This window comes from Salmo salar, chromosome ssa10, assembly GCF_905237065.1.
Source record: "Salmo salar chromosome ssa10, Ssal_v3.1, whole genome shotgun sequence".
NCBI lineage: Eukaryota > Metazoa > Chordata > Actinopteri > Salmoniformes > Salmonidae > Salmo > Salmo salar.
In genome coordinates this window covers 124,721,145-124,740,259 of record NC_059451.1, presented here as the reverse complement: position 1 = coordinate 124,740,259, position 19,115 = coordinate 124,721,145, and the positions used below count along the sequence as shown (strand labels likewise).

At 41.4% G+C, this 19,115-nt stretch overlaps 1 protein-coding gene across 1 annotated transcript in view; it reads right to left on the bottom strand.

The window, feature by feature from the left end:
* The window catches only part of myrf (myelin regulatory factor), a 119,032-nt gene that overhangs the window by 23,489 nt on the left and 76,428 nt on the right, over positions 1-19,115 (bottom strand). Inside the window, 7 exon segments of the mRNA XM_045688585.1 lie at positions 152-261; positions 1,632-1,740; positions 6,458-6,658; positions 8,704-8,794; positions 9,066-9,176; positions 11,936-12,012; positions 12,284-12,479. Coding sequence (XP_045544541.1) covers positions 152-261; positions 1,632-1,740; positions 6,458-6,658; positions 8,704-8,794; positions 9,066-9,176; positions 11,936-12,012; positions 12,284-12,479 — 895 coding nt within the window.

Below are 19,115 nucleotides of genomic sequence, written 5' to 3'. Positions count from 1 at the left end.
CAGAAGTCAATGTCTGTTGCAAAATTCTGTGTGTGTGTGTGTGTGTGTGTGTGTGTGTGTGTGTGTGTGTGTGTGTGTGTGTGTGTGTGTGTGTGTGTGTGTGTGTGTGTGTGTGTGTGTGTGTGTGTGTGTGTGTGTGTGTGTGTGTTACCTTGTTCACCACCAGTAGTTTAGGGATGGTCTCTCCATTGGAACAGATGACGTCTCCTCCCTCCTTCACGGCTTCAGGCAGGATCTGCTGCACCTCCTGAGCTATCACTCCTGGATAATACAACACTTTACTGTAAACTCCTATCACTCCTGGATAATACAACACTTTACTGTAAACTCCTATCACTCCTGGATAATACAACACTTTACTGTAAACTCCTATCACTCCTGGATAATACAACACTTTACTGTAAACTCCTATCACTCCTGGATAATACAACACTTTACTGTAAACTCCTATCACTCCTGGATAATACAACACTTTACTGCAAACTCCTATCACTCCTGGATAATACAACACTTTACTGTAAACTCCTATCACTCCTGGATAATACAACACTTTACTGTAAACTCCTATCACTCCTGGATAATACAACACTTTACTGTAAACTCCTATCACTCCTGGATAATACAACACTTTACTGTAAACTCCTATCACTCCTGGATAATATGATGAAGCAGCAGGTATACAGGTAGAGACAGACAATATGGTGAAGCAGCAGGTATACAGGTAGGGACAGACAATATGGTGAAGCAGCAGGTATACAGGTAGAGACAGACAATATGGTGAAGCAGCAGGTATAGAGGTAGAGACAGACAATATGGTGAAGCAGCAGGTATACAGGTAGAGACAGACAATATGGTGAAGCAGCAGGTATACAGGTAGAGACAGACAATATGGTGAAGCAGCAGGTATACAGGTAGAGACAGACAATATGGTGAAGCAGCAGGTATACAGGTAGAGACAGACAATATGGTGAAGCAGCAGGTATACAGGTAGAGACAGACAATATGGTGAAGCAGCAGGTATACAGGTAGAGACAGACAATATGGTGAAGCAGCAGGTATACAGGTAGGGACAGACAATATGGTGAAGCAGCAGGTATACAGGTAGAGACAGACAATATGGTGAAGCAGCAGGTATACAGGTAGGGACAGACAATATGGTGAAGCAGCAGGTATACAGGTAGAGACAGACAATATGGTGAAGCACAACCCAAATCCAATCTACAGGGAGCATGTGGAAACAAAAGAACTGATCACAGATACAATAGGAATGCAATAGATTTCCAGTGCTATTGATTGTTATTGATTGTCTGTTGGTTGTGTATTGATTGTTATTGGTTGTGTATTGGTTGTTATTGGTTGTTTATTGATTGTTATTGGTTGTGTATTGATTGTTATTGGTTGTGTATTGATTGTCTATTGGTTGCTATTGATTGTTATTGATTGTTATTGGTTGTGTATTGATTGTTATTGGTTGTGTATTGATTGTCTGTTGGTTGCTATTGATTGTTATTGATTGTCTGTTTGTTGTGTATTGATTGCTGTTGGTTATCTATTGATTGCTACTGGTTGTGTATTGATTGCTATTGGTTATCTATCATCTATAACCTAAAACAAAGCATTGTATAAGTTACCAGTCTCTGGGCTGGTGTCTATCCCCACGCTGGAAGCAAACTCAGGCTTGTACTGATAATGAACCAGCCTCATCTGACTGATCCGCTTCAGGTTGTCTGTAGTGTTTACCTACACACACACACACACACACACACACACACACACACACACACACACACACACACACACACACACACACACACACACACACACACACACACACACAGAGAGAGGATGACAATATGTATGGATGTTACTATGGAGCTACACACTGAACATTTAGAACATACGTAACATACAGAACACATAAAACACACAGAACATATAGAACATACAGAATGTATAGAACATACAGAACATATAGAACATACAGAATGTATAGAACATACAGAACATATAGAACATACAGAACATATAGAACATATAGAACATATAGAACATATAGAACATACAGAATGTATAGAACATACAGAACACACAGAACACACAGAACATACAGAACACATAGAACATACAGAACATACAGAACATACAGAACACACAGAACACACAGAACACACAGAACATACAGAACATATAGAACTACAGAACACACAGAACACACAGAACACACAGAACACACAGAACATACAGAACACACAGAACACATAGAACATACAGAACACACAGAACATATAGAACACACAGAACATATAGAACATATAGAACATACAGAACATACAGAACATATAGAACATACAGAACATACAGAACATATAGAACATATAGAACATACAGAACATACAGAACATACAGAACATATAGAACATACAGAACATACAGAACATACAGAACATATAGAACATACAGAACATACAGAACATACAGAACACATAGAACACATAGAACATACAGAACATACAGAACATACAGAACATACAGAACATACAGAACATACAGAACATATAGAACATATAGAACATACAGAACATACAGAACATACAGAACATATAGAACATATAGAACATACAGAACATACAGAACATACAGAACACATAGAACATATAGAACATACAGAACATACAGAACATACAGAACATACAGAACATATAGAACATATAGAACATACAGAACATACAGAACATACAGAACATACAGAACATATAGAACATATAGAACATATAGAACATACAGAACATATAGAACATATAGAACATACAGAACATATAGAACATACAGAACATACAGAACATATAGAACATATAGAACATATAGAACACACAGAACATATAGAACATATAGAACATACAGAACATATATAACATATAGAACATATAGAATATACAGAACATATAGAACATATAGAACATACAGAACATACAGAACATATAGAACACACAGAACATATAGAACATACAGAACATACAGAACATACAGAACACACAGAACACACAGAACACATAGAACATACAGAACACACAGAACATACAGAACATACAGAACATATAGAACATACAGAACATACAGAACATACAGAACATACAGAACATATAGAACATACAGAACATATAGAACATATAGAACATACAGAACATATAGAACATATAGAATATACGGAACATATAGAACATACAGAACATACAGAACATACAGAACATACAGAACATACAGAACATATAGAACATATAGAACATACAGAACATACAGAACATACAGAACATATAGAACATATAGAACATACAGAACATACAGAACATATAGAACATACAGAACATATAGAACATACAGAACATACAGAACATATAGAACATACAGAACATATAGAACATACAGAACATATAGAACATATAGAACACATAGAACATACAGAACATATAGAACATACAGAATATACAGAACATATAGAACATATAGAACATACAGAACATACAGAACATATAGAACATACAGAACATACAGAACATATAGAACATACAGAACATACAGAACATACAGAACATACAGAACATACAGAACATATAGAACATACAGAACATACAGAACATATAGAACATATAGAACATACAGAACATATAGAACATACAGAACATACAGAACATATAGAACATACAGAACATATAGAACATACAGAACATATAGAACATATAGAACACATAGAACATACAGAACATATAGAACATACAGAATATACAGAACATATAGAACATATAGAACATACAGAACATACAGAACATATAGAACATACAGAACATACAGAACATATAGAACATACAGAACATATAGAACATACAGAACATACAGAACATACAGAACATACAGAACATATAGAACATACAGAACATATAGAACATATAGAACACACAGAACACATAGAACATACAGAACATATAGAACATACAGAACATACAGAACATATAGAACATACAGAACATACAGAACATATAGAACACACAGAACACACAGAACATACAGAACATATAGAACATATAGAACATATAGAACATACAGAACATACAGAACATACAGAACATATAGAACACACAGAACACACAGAACATACAGAACATATAGAACATATAGAACATATAGAACATATAGAACACACAGAACATATAGAACATACAGAACATACAGAACATACAGAACATACAGAACATATAGAACACACAGAACATACAGAACATACAGAACATATAGAACATATAGAACATATAGAACATACAGAACATACAGAACATACAGAACATATAGAACACACAGAACACACAGAACATACAGAACATATAGAACATATAGAACATATAGAACACACAGAACATATAGAACATATAGAACATACAGAACACATAGAACACACAGAACACACAGAACATACAGAACATATAGAACATATAGAACATATAGAACATACAGAACATACAGAACATACAGAACATATAGAACACACAGAACACACAGAACATACAGAACATATAGAACATATAGAACATATAGAACATATAGAACACACAGAACATATAGAACATACAGAACATACAGAACATACAGAACATACAGAACATATAGAACACACAGAACATACAGAACATACAGAACATATAGAACATATAGAACATACAGAACATACAGAACATACAGAACATATAGAACACACAGAACACACAGAACATACAGAACATATAGAACATATAGAACATATAGAACACACAGAACATATAGAACATATAGAACATACAGAACACATAGAACATATAGAACATACAGAACATACAGAACATACAGAACATACAGAACATATAGAACATATAGAACATATAGAACATATAGAACACACAGAACATATAGAACATACAGAACATACAGAACATACAGAACACATAGAACATACAGAACATACAGAACATATAGAACACACAGAACATATAGAACATACAGAACATATAGAACATATAGAACATATAGAACATACAGAACATACAGAACATACAGAACATACAGAACATATAGAACACACAGAACATATAGAACATACAGAACATATAGAACACATAGAACATACAGGACATATAGAACATACAGCTACAGTTCGATGGCTGTATGGTTTCAGGACATATAGAACATACAGCTACAGTTCGATGGCTGTATGGTTTCAGGACATATAGAACATACAGCTACAGTTCGATGGCTGTATGGTTTCAGGACATATAGAACATACAGCTACAGTTCGATGGCTGTATGGTTTCAGGACATATAGAACATACAGCTACAGTTCGATGGCTGTATGGTTTCAGGACATATAGAACATACAGCTACAGTTCGATGGCTGTATGGTTTCAGGACATATAGAACATACAGCTACAGTTCGATGGCTGTATGGTTTCAGGACATATAGAACATACAGCTACAGTTCGATGGCTGTATGGTTTCAGGACATATAGAACATACATCTACAGTTCGATGGCTGTATGGTTTCAGGACATATAGAACATACAGCTACAGTTCGATGGCTGTATGGTTTCAGGACATATAGAACATACAGCTACAGTTCGATGGCTGTATGGTTTCAGGACGTATAGAACATACAGCTACAGTTCGATGGCTGTATGGTTTCAGGACGTATAGAACATACAGCTACAGTTCGATGGCTGTATGGTTTCAGGACGTATAGAACATACAGCTACAGTTCGATGGCTGTATGGTTTCAGGACGTATAGAACATACAGCTACAGTTCGATGGCTGTATGGTTTCAGGACATATAGAACATACAGCTACAGTTCGATGGCTGTATGGTTTCAGGACATATAGAACATACAGCTACAGTTCGATGGCTGTATGGTTTCAGGACGTATAGAACATACAGCTACAGTTCGATGGCTGTATGGTTTCAGGACATATAGAACATACAGCTACAGTTCGATGGCTGTATGGTTTCAGGACATATAGAACATACAGCTACAGTTCGATGGCTGTATGGTTTCAGGACATATAGAACATACAGCTACAGTTCGATGGCTGTATGGTTTCAGGACATATAGAACATACAGCTACAGTTCGATGGCTGTATGGTTTCAGGACGTATAGAACATACAGCTACAGTTCGATGGCTGTATGGTTTCAGGACATATAGAACATACAGCTACAGTTCGATGGCTGTATGGTTTCAGGACATATAGAACATACAGCTACAGTTCGATGGCTGTATGGTTTCAGGACAATGAACAGTATCCTGCCCTCCTCCCAGTACCCAATATTTTATAGCCCAAATAAAAACCAATTCTCTCAGGGAATATTTGCATCATGATCGAGCATGCATTTTCATAACTACACAAACACGTGCAGAGCACACACCACGTACTCCCCCCTCACCTCGTGGACGTTCTCTTTAGCCCGTATATCGGAGGGGTGCACCAGTGAGCCCATGACCTTCAGGTTACCATGGATGACCATGGCCTCGTCTGGCCGGTCGGTGTTGATGCCGACCCGGCCGTGGTGGTACACTGAGTCAGGTAGCTGGCCGCGCTGCCACAACACCTCACTGTCACTCTCAAACTGACCAGGGTTAGACGCCTGGAAACCCAGAGAGGGAGGGACAGACAACACAGAGATATTTAGACTGGGAAATTGTAGAGTTGAGGGGAGCTGTAAAAGATGATTTGAGTGACATACATAATTACAGGTCCTGGATTCCTCTTCTGTTTGCAGTGCTACATTTTACATTTACATTTTAGTCATTTAGCAGACGCACTTATCCAGAGCGACTGCATACATTTCATTTCATACATTTTCTTTCTGTGCTGGCCCCCCGTGGGAATCGAACCCACAACCCTGGCGTTGCAAACACCATGCTCTACCAACTGAGCTACAGGGAGTACTACACCGAGTAGCTTCCTAAACAAGCTGATCTGGATGGAATTCGTAAGAGCCTCAACAGAAATCTAAAAACCATGATTTATTATTATACTTACAGAATAAAGAATGTAGATCATAACAGATACGGATGGGTCTCTTTACATTTACAGTCAGTAAGGAAACTAAAATTCCAATTTTGGAATCATGAGCACAATTTCAGTTTATTTGCTGCTAGGTAAATACTGAGATAGATCAGAGGACAGACACGGCCAGACTGACAGAGGTTACTGAGATAGATCAGAGGACAGACACGGCCAGACTGACAGAGGTTACTGAGATAGATCAGAGGACAGACACGGCCAGACTGACAGAGGTTACTGAGATAGATCAGAGGACAGACAGACACGGCCAGACTGACAGAGGTTACTGAGATAGATCAGAGGACAGACACGGCCAGACTGACAGAGGTTACTGAGATAGATCAGAGGACAGACTGACAGAGGTTACTGAGATAGATCAGAGGAGGACAGACACGGCCAGACTGACTGAGGTTACTGAGATAGATCAGAGGACAGACACGGCCAGACTGACAGAGGTTACTGAGATAGATCAGAGGAGGACAGACGGTCAGACGGCCAGACTGACAGAGGTTACTGAGATAGATCAGAGGACAGACACGGCCAGACTGACAGAGGTTACTGAGATAGATCAGAGGACAGACACGGCCAGACTGACAGAGGTTACTGAGATAGATCAGAGGACAGACACGGCCAGACTGACAGAGGTTACTGAGATAGATCAGAGGACAGACAGACACGGCCAGACTGACAGAGGTTACTGAGATAGATCAGAGGACAGACAGACACGGCCAGACTGACAGAGGTTACTGAGATAGATCAGAGGACAGACACGGCCAGACTGACAGAGGTTACTGAGATAGATCAGAGGACAGACACGGCCAGACTGACAGAGGTTACTGAGATAGATCAGAGGACAGACACGGCCAGACTGACAGAGGTTACTGAGATAGATCAGAGGACAGACAGACACGGCCAGACTGACAGAGGTTACTGAGATAGATCAGAGGACAGACACGGCCAGACTGACAGAGGTTACTGAGATAGATCAGAGGAGGACAGACACGGCCAGACTGACAGAGGTTACTGAGATAGATCAGAGGACAGACACGGCCAGACTGACAGAGGTTACTGAGATAGATCAGAGGACAGACACGGCCAGACTGACAGAGGTTACTGAGATAGATCAGAGGACAGACACGGCCAGACTGACAGAGGTTACTGAGATAGATCAGAGGAGGACAGACACGGCCAGACTGACAGAGGTTACTGAGATAGATCAGAGGACAGACACGGCCAGACTGACAGAGGTTACTGAGATAGATCAGAGGACAGACACGGCCAGACTGACAGAGGTTACTGAGATAGATCAGAGGACAGACACGGCCAGACTGACAGAGGTTACTGAGATAGATCAGAGGACAGACAGACATGGCCAGACTGACAGAGGTTACTGAGATAGAGGACAGACACGGCCAGACTGACAGAGGTTACTGAGATAGATCAGAGGACAGACACGGCCAGACTGACAGAGGTTACTGAGATAGATCAGAGGACAGACACGGCCAGACTGACAGAGGTTATTGAGATAGATCAGAGGAGGACAGACACGGCCAGACTGACAGAGGTTACTGAGATAGATCAGAGGAGGACAGACGGTCAGACGGCCAGACTGACAGAGGTTACCCTGACGATGATCCTCTCGGACACCTGCGCGGCCACTGTGAAGCTCTGACTGTGGGCCTGGGCCTGCAACGCTACCACCAACATGAAGTACCTGCGAAGCAAAACAATTCAAAACAATTCATCACAGATTTGTGTCTTTGTATTTCTATTAAATGTATTTGACTGCCAAAAAGTAAAGTAAACACACTTTAAAGGGCAATCTGGGATTCAAACAATAAGTTCAAAAAGGGTAATTGTTCGATCCCAGATTGCCTCTTGTACCTTCCGGTTACTAGTCCAACGCTCTAACCACTAGGCTACCTGCCCCTTTAGCTGTGACTATATTGACGATATAGCACTGGTATTGCTGTATGCTATAGTACCTCTGATCAGGGTTGGGTTTGCCTTTCTTCCTCATGTTATTGGCTGTGGTCTCACTGAAGTGTAGTCGTCCCACTGTTACCTTGGTAACCTGCTCCGGGGGCAGTGTCACCCTGAAAACAGACACATGACACTTTAACCCTTTATAGACAGTAGACCTTCTCCACTTAACCCTTTATATACAGTATTTACCTTTTCTACTTGCCTTAACCCCTGAGGTAGAGTATTTTCCTCCCTCTGTGATGGACCTATTTACGTTTGAGTAATTTAGCAGATGCTCTTAACCAGAGGGATCACAATCATTCTCTAACTAATGACAAATCAGTGCAAGAAGACTGAGACTCACAGAACTGGTATGAAGGGTCTCTCTACTCACAGTACTGGTATGAAGGGTCTCTACTCACAGTACTGGTTTGAAGGGTCTCTCTACTCACAGTACTGGTATGAAGGGTCTCTCTACTCACAGTACTGGTATGAAGGGTCTCTACTCACAGTACTGGTATGAAGGGTCTCTCTACTCACAGTACTGGTATGAAGGGTCTCTCTACTCACAGTACTGGTATGAAGGGTCTCTCTACTCACAGTACTGGTATGAAGGGTCTCTCTACTCACAGTACTGGTATGAAGGATCTCTACTCACAGTACTGGTATGAAGGGTCTCTACTCACAGTACTGGTATGAAGGGTCTCTCTACTCACAGTACTGGTATGAAGGGTCTCTACTCACAGTACTGGTATGAAGGGTCTCTACTCACAGTACTGGTATGAAGGGTCTCTCTACTCACAGTACTGGTATGAAGGGTCTCTCTACTCACAGTACTGGTATGAAGGGTCTCTACTCACAGTACTGGTATGAAGGGTCTCTCTACTCACAGTACTGGTATGAATGGTCTCTCTACTCACAGTACTGGTATGAAGGATCTCTCCTCACAGTACTGGTATGAAGGGTCTCTCTACTCACAGTACTGGTATGAAGGGTCTCTCTACTCACAGTACTGGTATGAAGGGTCTCTCTACTCACAGTACTGGTATGAAGGGTCTCTCTACTCACAGTACTGGTATGAAGGATCTCTACTCACAGTACTGGTATGAAGGGTCTCTACTCACAGTACTGGTATGAAGGGTCTCTCTACTCACAGTACTGGTATGAAGGGTCTCTACTCACAGTACTGGTATGAAGGGTCTCTACTCACAGTACTGGTTTGAAGGGTCTCTACTCACAGTACTGGTATGAAGGGTCTATCTACTCACAGTACTGGTATGAAGGGTCTCTCTACTCACAGTACTGGTATGAAGGGTCTCTCTACTCACAGTACTGGTTTGAAGGGTCTCTCTACTCACAGTACTGGTATGAAGGGTCTCTACTCACAGTACTGGTATGAAGGGTCTCTACTCACAGTACTGGTATGAAGGGTCTCTCTACTCACAGTACTGGTATGAAGGGTCTCTACTCACAGTACTGGTATGAAGGGTCTCTCTACTCACAGTACTGGTTTGAAGGGTCTCTCCTCACAGTACTGGTATGAAGAGTCTCTACTCACAGTACTGGTATGAAGGGTCTCTACTCACAGTACTGGTATGAAGGGTCTCTCTACTCACAGTACTGGTATGAAGGGTCTCTACTCACAGTACTGGTATGAAGGGTCTCTCTACTCACAGTACTGGTTTGAAGGGTCTCTCCTCACAGTACTGGTATGAAGAGTCTCTACTCACAGTACTGGTATGAAGGGTCTCTCTACTCACAGTACTGGTATGAAGGGTCTCTCTACTCACAGTACTGGTATGAAGGGTCTCTACTCACAGTACTGGTATGAAGGATCTCTACTCACAGTACTGGTATGAAGGGTCTCTCTACTCACAGTACTGGTATGAAGGGTCTCTCTACTCACAGTACTGGTATGAAGGGTCTCTACTCACAGTACTGGTATGAAGGGTCTCTACTCACAGTACTGGTATGAAGGATCTCTACTCACAGTACTGGTATGAATGGTCTCTCTACTCACAGTACTGGTATGAAGGGTCTCTCTACTCACAGTACTGGTATGAAGGGTCTCTACTCACAGTACTGGTATGAAGGATCTCTACTCACAGTACTGGTTTGAAGGGTCTCTCTACTCACAGTACTGGTATGAAGGATCTCTACTCACAGTACTGGTATGAAGGGTCTCTCTACTCACAGTACTGGTATGAAGGGTCTCTCTACTCACAGTACTGGTATGAAGGGTCTCTCTACTCACAGTACTGGTATGAAGGGTCTCTCTACTCACAGTACTGGTATGAAGGGTCTCTACTCACAGTACTGGTATGAAGGGTCTCTACTCACAGTACTGGTATGAAGGGTCTCTCTACTCACAGTACTGGTATGAAGGGTCTCTCTACTCACAGTACTGGTATGAAGGGTCTCTACTCACAGTACTGGTATGAAGGATCTCTACTCACAGTACTGGTTTGAAGGGTCTCTCTACTCACAGTACTGGTATGAAGGATCTCTACTCACAGTACTGGTATGAAGGGTCTCTCTACTTACAGTACTGGTATGAAGGGTCTCTCTACTCACAGTACTGGTATGAAGGGTCTCTACTCACAGTACTGGTATGAAGGATCTCTACTCACAGTACTGGTATGAAGGGTCTCTCCTCACAGTACTGGTTTGAAGGGTCTCTACTCACAGTACTGGTTTGAAGGGTCTCTACTCACAGTACTGGTATGAAGGATCTCTCCTCACAGTACTGGTTTGAAGGGTCTCTCTACTCACAGTGCTGGTTTGAAGGGTCTCTCTACTCACAGTACTGGTATGAAGGGTCTCTCTACTCACAGTACTGGTTTGAAGGGTCTCTCTACTCACAGTACTGGTATGAAGGATCTCTACTCACAGTACTGGTTTGAAGGGTCTCTTGCTGCGGTCTGACTGGGACTGCTCCACGTTGATGGACTGGTTCATGGCTTCCAGCTGGGAGATAACACAGGAGAGGGTTCGGTCAGTTGATGAAAGAAAGTAGCGTTACATTAAATCAAACCCTGGCCCCTTCCTCCTGTAGCTCGGAAGGGATTGGATAGGTGGCCAAAACTCCCCCTTGCTAATCCGAAGGCAAATTGAACCAATTACCATTTTATCTAAAACCTACCCAATTATCTTACACCTACAGGAAGGACATCAGCTATTAGGTAAAAGCTAGGGGATGATTAGGCATTCACAAAGTGGATCACCTCTCCTCCCTCACCTTAACCCCATTGAGTTTGAGATAGAAGCAGTCGATTGGCTGGAGGCCATCGCTGGTCTTGATGTACTTGGGATCTCCCAGCATGCCGCAGTACACGGTGACCTGGAAGTGATTTTTCTTCTGACATACGAAGGCGTCGTCCGCCAGGGAGAAGTTAAAACCTTTATCAGCGTCGACGCGATAGGTGGGCATTGGGCTAGAGAGGGAGGGAGAGATGGAAAGAGGGATAGATGGATGGACAGAGAATTCTATAAGGGTTTGTCAATATTTTCATAGAAGTTCATCGTATTGTACGTTTTCTACAATTGTACTTGCACTCCTTGAGCTAAATATGGAGGATTGGATGAAAAGAGAGGTTCACATTTGCCTGGCTACCCAAACTCCTTGCTCCGGCCAATGAGTCTGGATCTGAGTACCTCCCTGACGATTTCTAGAACACAAACACATTCTAACAATTCTGATTGGTCCAATACAACGATGGGTTGAGCAAGAACCAGAACACACGTGGGTAAAGTGGTGTTTTGAAAATATGTCATTGGCTTTGATACTCCTGATTGGTTAGAGGCAAGGTACCCTTCCCTCCGCCCAGTACCCTGCCCTCCGCCCAGTACCCTGCCCTCCGCCCAGTACCCTGCCCTCCGCCCAGTACCCTGCCCTCCGCCCAGTATCCTGCCCTCCGCCCAGTACCCTGCCCTCCGCCCAGTACCCTGCCCTCCGCCCAGTACCCTGCCCTCCGCCCAGTATCCTGCCCTCCGCCCAGTATCCTGCCCTCCGCCCAGTACCCTGCCCTCCGCCCAGTACCCTGCCCTCCGCCCAGTACCCTGCCCTTCGTCCAGTATCCTGCCCTCAGCCCAGTACCCTGCCCTCCGCCCGGGTACCCTGCCCTCCGCCCAGTACCCTGCCCTCCGCCCAGTACCCTGCCCAGTATCCTGCCCTCCGCCCAGTACCCTGCCCTCCGCCCAGTACCCTGCCCTCCGCCCAGAACCCTGCCCAGTATCCTGCCCTCCGCCCAGTACCCTGCCCTCCGCCCAGTACCCTGCCCTCCGCCCAGTAACCTGCCCAGTATCCTGCCCTCCGCCCAGTACCCTGCCCTCCTCCCAGTACCCTGCCCTCTGCCCAGTACCCTGCCCTCCCCCAGTACCCTGCCCTCTGCCCAGTATCCTGCCCTCCTCCCAGTACCCTGCCCTCCTCCCAGTACCCTGCCCTCCGCCCAGTACCCTGCCCTCTGCCCAGTACCCTGCCCTCCTCCCAGTACCCTGCCCTCTGCCCAGTACCCTGCCCTCCGCCCAGTACCCTGCCCTCTGCCCAGTACCCTGCCCTCTGCCCAGTATCCTGCCCTCTGCCCAGTACCCTGCCCTCTGCCCAGTACCCTGCCCCCTGCCCAGTATCGTACTCTCCCCATCAGTCACTGTCACTAGCCAGCTACCACTGAGTACTCTACCCTGCACATTAGGGACTGCTGCCCTATGTACATAGAAATTGAACACTGGCCACTTTTATAATGTTTACATACTATTTATATATCTACTGCTGTGCTAAATGTTAGATCATGAATTTGTTTATGATTGTGTTCTTGTTGACATTTACTGCATTGATTGATAGGAACATAAGCATTTCAATACACACGCCATAACACCTGCTAAACTGTGTACGCGACTAATTAAATTGGATTTGATTTGAATAGATTCATCAATAGATTCATCAATAGATTCATCAATAGATTCATCATAGGTTCATCAATAGATTCATCAATAGATTCATCAATAGATTCATCAATAGATTCATCAATAGGTTCCTCAATAGGTTCATCAATAGATTCATCAATAGATTCGTCAATAGGTTCCTCAATAGGTTCATCAATAGATTCCTCAATAGATTAATCTACACTACCGGTCAAAAGTTTTAGAACACCTACTCATTAAAGGGTTTTTCTTTATTTTTACTATTTTCTACATTGTAGAATAATATTGAAGACATCAAAACTATGAAATAACACATATGGAATCATGTAGTAACCAAAAAAGTGTTAAACAAATCAAAATATATTTTATATTTGAGATTCTTCAAATAGCCACCCTTTGCCTTGATGACAGCTTTGCACACTCTTGGCATTGTTGAAGACCTTACAGACTCCACTATAGTTCATGAGTCATGTTGAAGACCTTAGTCTCCACTATAGTTTATGAGTCATGTGGAAGACCTTACAGTCTCCACTATAGTTTATGAGTCATGTGGAAGACCTTACAGTCTCCACTATAGTTTATGAGTCATGTTGAAGACCTTAGTCTCCACTATAGTTTATGAGTCATGTTGAAGACCTTACAGACTCCACTATAGTTTATGAGTCATGTTGAAGACCTTAGTCTCCACTATAGTTTATGAGTCATGTTGAAGACCTTAGTCTCCACTATAGTTTTTGAGTCATGTTGAAGACCTTACAGACTCCGTTATAGTTTATGAGTCATGTTGAAGACCTTACAGACTCCGTTATAGTTTATGAGTCATGTTGAAGACCTTAGTCTCCACTATAGTTTATGAGTCATGTTGAAGACCTTACAGTCTCCACTATAGTTTATGAGTCATGTTGAAGACCTTACAGTCTCCACTATAGTTTATGAGTCATGTTGAAGACCTTACAGACTCCACTATAGTTTATGAGTCATGTTGAAGACCTTAGTCTCCACTATAGTTTATGAGTCATGTTGAAGACCTTACAGACTCCACTATAGTTTATGAGTCATGTTGAAGACCTTACAGACTCCGTTATAGTTTATGAGTCATGTTGAAGACCTTACAGACTCCACTATAGTTTATGAGTCATGTTGAAGACCTTAGTCTCCACTATAGTTTATGAGTCATGTTGAAGACCTTACAGACTCCGTTATAGTTTATGAGTCATGTTGAAGACCTTACAGACTCCGTTATAGTTTATGAGTCATGTTGAAGACCTTACAGACTCCACTATAGTTTATGAGTCATGTTGAAGACCTTACAGACTCCGTTATAGTTTATGAGTCATGTTGAAGACCTTACAGACTCCGTTATAGTTTATGAGTCATGTTGAAGACCTTAGTCTCCACTATAGTTTATGAGTCATGTTGAAGACCTTACAGTCTCCACTATAGTTTATGAGTCATGTTGAAGACCTTACAGTCTCCACTATAGTTTATGAGTCATGTTGAAGACCTTACAGACTCCACTATAGTTTATGAGTCATGTTGAAGACCTTACAGACTCCACTATAGTTTATGAGTCATGTTGAAGACCTTACAGACTCCCACTATAGTTTATGAGTCATGTTGAAGACCTTACAGACTCCACTATAGTTTATGAGTCATGTTGAAGACCTTACAGACTCCACTATAGTTTATGAGTCATGTTGAAGACCTTACAGACTCCCACTATAGTTTATGAGTCATGTTGAAGACCTTACAGACTCCACTATAGTTTATGAGTCATGTTGAAGACCTTACAGACTCCACTATAGTTTATGAGTCATGTTGAAGACCGTACAGACTCCACTATAGTTTATGAGTCATGTTGAAGACCTTACAGTCTCCACTATAGTTTATGAGTCATGTTGAAGACCTTAGTCTCCACTATAGTTTATGAGTCATGTTGAAGCCCTTACAGACTCCACTATAGTTTATGAGTCATGTTGAAGCCCTTACAGACTCCACTATAGTTTATGAGTCATGTTGAAGACCTTAGTCTCCACTGTAGTTTATGAGTCATGTTGAAGACCTTACAGACTCCACTATAGTTTATGAGTCATGTTGAAGACCTTAGTCTCCACTATAGTTTATGAGTCATGTTGAAGACCTTACAGACTCCACTATAGTTTATGAGTCATGTTGAAGACCTTACAGACTCCACTATAGTTTATGAGTCATGTTGAAGACCTTAGTCTCCACTATAGTTTATGAGTCATGTTGAAGACATTAGTCTCCACTATAGTTTATGAGTCATGTTGAAGACCTTACAGACTCCGTTATAGTTTATGAGTCATGTTGAAGACCTTACAGACTCCACTATAGTTTATGAGTCATGTTGAAGACCTTAGTCTCCACTATAGTTTATGAGTCATGTTGAAGACCTTACAGACTCCGTTATAGTTTATGAGTCATGTTGAAGACCTTACAGACTCCGTTATAGTTTATGAGTCATGTTGAAGACCTTACAGACTCCACTATAGTTTATGAGTCATGTTGAAGACCTTACAGACTCCGTTATAGTTTATGAGTCATGTTGAAGACCTTACAGACTCCGTTATAGTTTATGAGTCATGTTGAAGACCTTAGTCTCCACTATAGTTTATGAGTCATGTTGAAGACCTTACAGTCTCCACTATAGTTTATGAGTCATGTTGAAGACCTTACAGTCTCCACTATAGTTTATGAGTCATGTTGAAGACCTTACAGACTCCACTATAGTTTATGAGTCATGTTGAAGACCTTAGTCTCCACTATAGTTTATGAGTCATGTTGAAGACCTTACAGACTCCCACTATAGTTTTTGAGTCATGTTGAAGACCTTACAGACTCCGTTATAGTTTATGAGTCATGTTGAAGACCTTACAGACTCCACTATAGTTTATGAGTCATGTTGAAGACCTTACAGACTCCCACTATAGTTTATGAGTCATGTTGAAGACCTTACAGACTCCACTATAGTTTATGAGTCATGTTGAAGACCTTACAGACTCCACTATAGTTTATGAGTCATGTTGAAGACCGTACAGACTCCACTATAGTTTATGAGTCATGTTGAAGACCTTACAGTCTCCACTATAGTTTATGAGTCATGTTGAAGACCTTAGTCTCCACTATAGTTTATGAGTCATGTTGAAGCCCTTACAGACTCCACTATAGTTTATGAGTCATGTTGAAGCCCTTACAGACTCCACTATAGTTTATGAGTCATGTTGAAGACCTTAGTCTCCACTGTAGTTTATGAGTCATGTTGAAGACCTTACAGACTCCACTATAGTTTATGAGTCATGTTGAAGACCTTAGTCTCCACTATAGTTTATGAGTCATGTTGAAGACCTTACAGACTCCACTATAGTTTATGAGTCATGTTGAAGACCTTACAGACTCCACTATAGTTTATGAGTCATGTTGAAGACCTTAGTCTCCACTATAGTTTATGAGTCATGTTGAAGACATTAGTCTCCACTATAGTTTATGAGTCATGTTGAAGACATTACAGACTCCACTATAGTTTATGAGTCATGTTGAAGCCCTTACAGACTCCACTATAGTTTATGAGTCATGTTGAAGACCTTAGTCTCCACTATAGTTTATGAGTCATGTTGAAGACCTTAGTCTCCACTATAGTTTATGAGTCATGTTGAAGACCTTACAGACTCCACTATAGTTTATGAGTCATGTTGAAGACCTTACAGTCTCCACTATAGTTTATGAGTCATGTTGAAGACTTTAGTCTCCACTATAGTTTATGAGTCATGTTGAAGACCTTACAGACTCCACTATAGTTTATGAGTCATGTTGAAGCCCTTACAGACTCCACTATAGTTTATGAGTCATGTTGAAGACCTTAGTCTCCACTATAGTTTATGAGTCATGTTGAAGACCTTACAGTCTCCACTATAGTTTATGAGTCATGTTGAAGACCTTAGTCTCCACTATAGTTTATGAGTCATGTTGAAGACCTTAGTCTCCACTATAGTTTATGAGTCATGTTGAAGACCTTACAGACTCCCACTATAGTTTATGAGTCATGTTGAAGACCTTACAGACTCCACTATAGTTTATGAGTCATGTTGAAGACGTTACAGACTCCACTATAGTTTATGAGTCATGTTGAAGACCTTACAGACTCCACTATAGTTTATGAGTCATGTTGAAGACCGTACAGACTCCACTATAGTTTATGAGTCATGTTGAAGACCTTACAGTCTCCACTATAGTTTATGAGTCATGTTGAAGACCTTAGTCTCCACTATAGTTTATGAGTCATGTTGAAGCCCTTACAGACTCCACTATAGTTTATGAGTCATGTTGAAGCCCTTACAGACTCCACTATAGTTTATGAGTCATGTTGAAGACCTTAGTCTCCACTGTAGTTTATGAGTCATGTTGAAGACCTTACAGACTCCACTATAGTTTATGAGTCATGTTGAAGACCTTAGTCTCCACTATAGTTTATGAGTCATGTTGAAGACCTTACAGACTCCACTATAGTTTATGAGTCATGTTGAAGACCTTACAGACTCCACTATAGTTTATGAGTCATGTTGAAGACCTTAGTCTCCACTATAGTTTATGAGTCATGTTGAAGACATTAGTCTCCACTATAGTTTATGAGTCATGTTGAAGACATTACAGACTCCACTATAGTTTATGAGTCATGTTGAAGCCATTACAGACTCCACTATAGTTTATGAGTCATGTTGAAGACCTTAGTCTCCACTATAGTTTATGAGTCATGTTGAAGACCTTAGTCTCCACTATAGTTTATGAGTCATGTTGAAGACCTTACAGACTCCACTATAGTTTATGAGTCATGTTGAAGACCTTACAGTCTCCACTATAGTTTATGAGTCATGTTGAAGACCTTAGTCTCCACTATAGTTTATGAGTCATGTTGAAGACCTTACAGACTCCACTATAGTTTATGAGTCATGTTGAAGCCCTTACAGACTCCACTATAGTTTATGAGTCATGTTGAAGACCTTAGTCTCCACTATAGTTTATGAGTCATGTTGAAGACCTTACAGTCTCCACTATAGTTTATGAGTCATGTTGAAGACCTTAGTCTCCACTATAGTTTATGAGTCATGTTGAAGACCTTAGTCTCCACTATAGTT